The 1,068-nt window shown below is 50.7% G+C and overlaps 1 protein-coding gene across 1 annotated transcript in view; it reads right to left on the minus strand.

The window, feature by feature from the left end:
- Positions 1–1,068, minus strand: part of ETH_00043710 (uncharacterized protein) — a gene marked incomplete at both ends in the record, with an annotated part of 8,254 nt that overhangs the window by 2,332 nt on the left and 4,854 nt on the right. Inside the window, one exon of the mRNA XM_013374423.1 lies at positions 111–1,001. Within this exon, the coding sequence (XP_013229877.1) occupies positions 111–1,001 (891 nt within the window). The remainder of the gene's footprint in view (positions 1–110; positions 1,002–1,068) is intronic.

Genomic DNA, 1,068 nt, shown 5'->3' on the forward strand with positions numbered 1-1,068 from the left:
CTCTTCTTTAATTTAAATCAATTGTTTATTTAAAATAAATTATTTATTTAAAATAAATTATTTATTTGAAATAAATTATTTATTTTAAAAAAATTATTTATTTAAACCACCTTTTGGAGCGTCTCTGTGTCTGGAGTGTCTTGCGTGCTTTTATCGACTTTGGGGTTTTTTTGAATTTCATTTCTTTTTTTATTTTCATTTCTTTTTTCACTTTCACTTCTTTTTTTATTTTCATTTCTCTTTTCCCAAGTCCTCATTGCAAGCTCCAAAGTCTTTTCAATTGTTTCTTTTAATTTCTTTCTTTCTTTTTCTTTTTCTCCTATTTCTTCAACTGCTGCTCTTGTTTCCAACAAAAATTTTTCTCTTTCTTTTTTTTCCAACACAGATAATCCCTTCACCACTTTTAAAAGTTCCTCCAGACTTCCGGGGCCCCCATGGGGGCCCCTCTGGGGGCCCCCACCCCCTGGGGGCCGCCACTGGGGGCCCCCCTGGGGGCCCCCCGCTTGCGGGGGTCCCCCTGGGGAGGGGGCCCCCTTCGGGGGCGGGCTACCCACTGGGGGGGGCCCCCCAGGGGGGCCCCCCTCTGGGGGGCCCCCCATTATGGGGCTTCCCCCCGGGGGGCTTTTCCCTGAGGGGGGGGCCCCTGGGGGCCCCTTTCCTTGGGGGGCCCCCCGAGAGGGAGAAGACCCCCCTGAGGGGCCCCCCGCTTGGGGAGACGCTTCGCCCGCCTCCTTTCCCGCTGCTGCTGCTGCTGCTGCTGCAGTGGGAGGCTGCTGCAGCAGGACGCACTGGTCGCTGCTGCAGAACTGCTGCAGCAGCTCGATTTGTTTGCGGAGAAGTTCTTTTTGTTTGTTGAGCTGCTGCAGCTGCGCATGCAGTTCTTTGATTTCTTTATTCTTTTGTGTCTCTTTTGCTGCTGCTTCCTGCTGCCCCTTGCTGGCCAGGGCCTCCACTTGCTGCAGTGCTGCTGCTATTGCTTCTCGCCTTTCTGTCTCAGCTTGCTGCAGCAGCAGCCGCAGCGCTTCTCCTTCTTCTCTTCTTTCTCTTTCTGCTTCTTCCAGCATTTCT

This window comes from Eimeria tenella, genomic scaffold (assembly GCF_000499545.2).
Source record: "Eimeria tenella Houghton genomic scaffold, Eth_scaff2016, whole genome shotgun sequence".
Lineage (NCBI taxonomy): Eukaryota > Apicomplexa > Conoidasida > Eucoccidiorida > Eimeriidae > Eimeria > Eimeria tenella.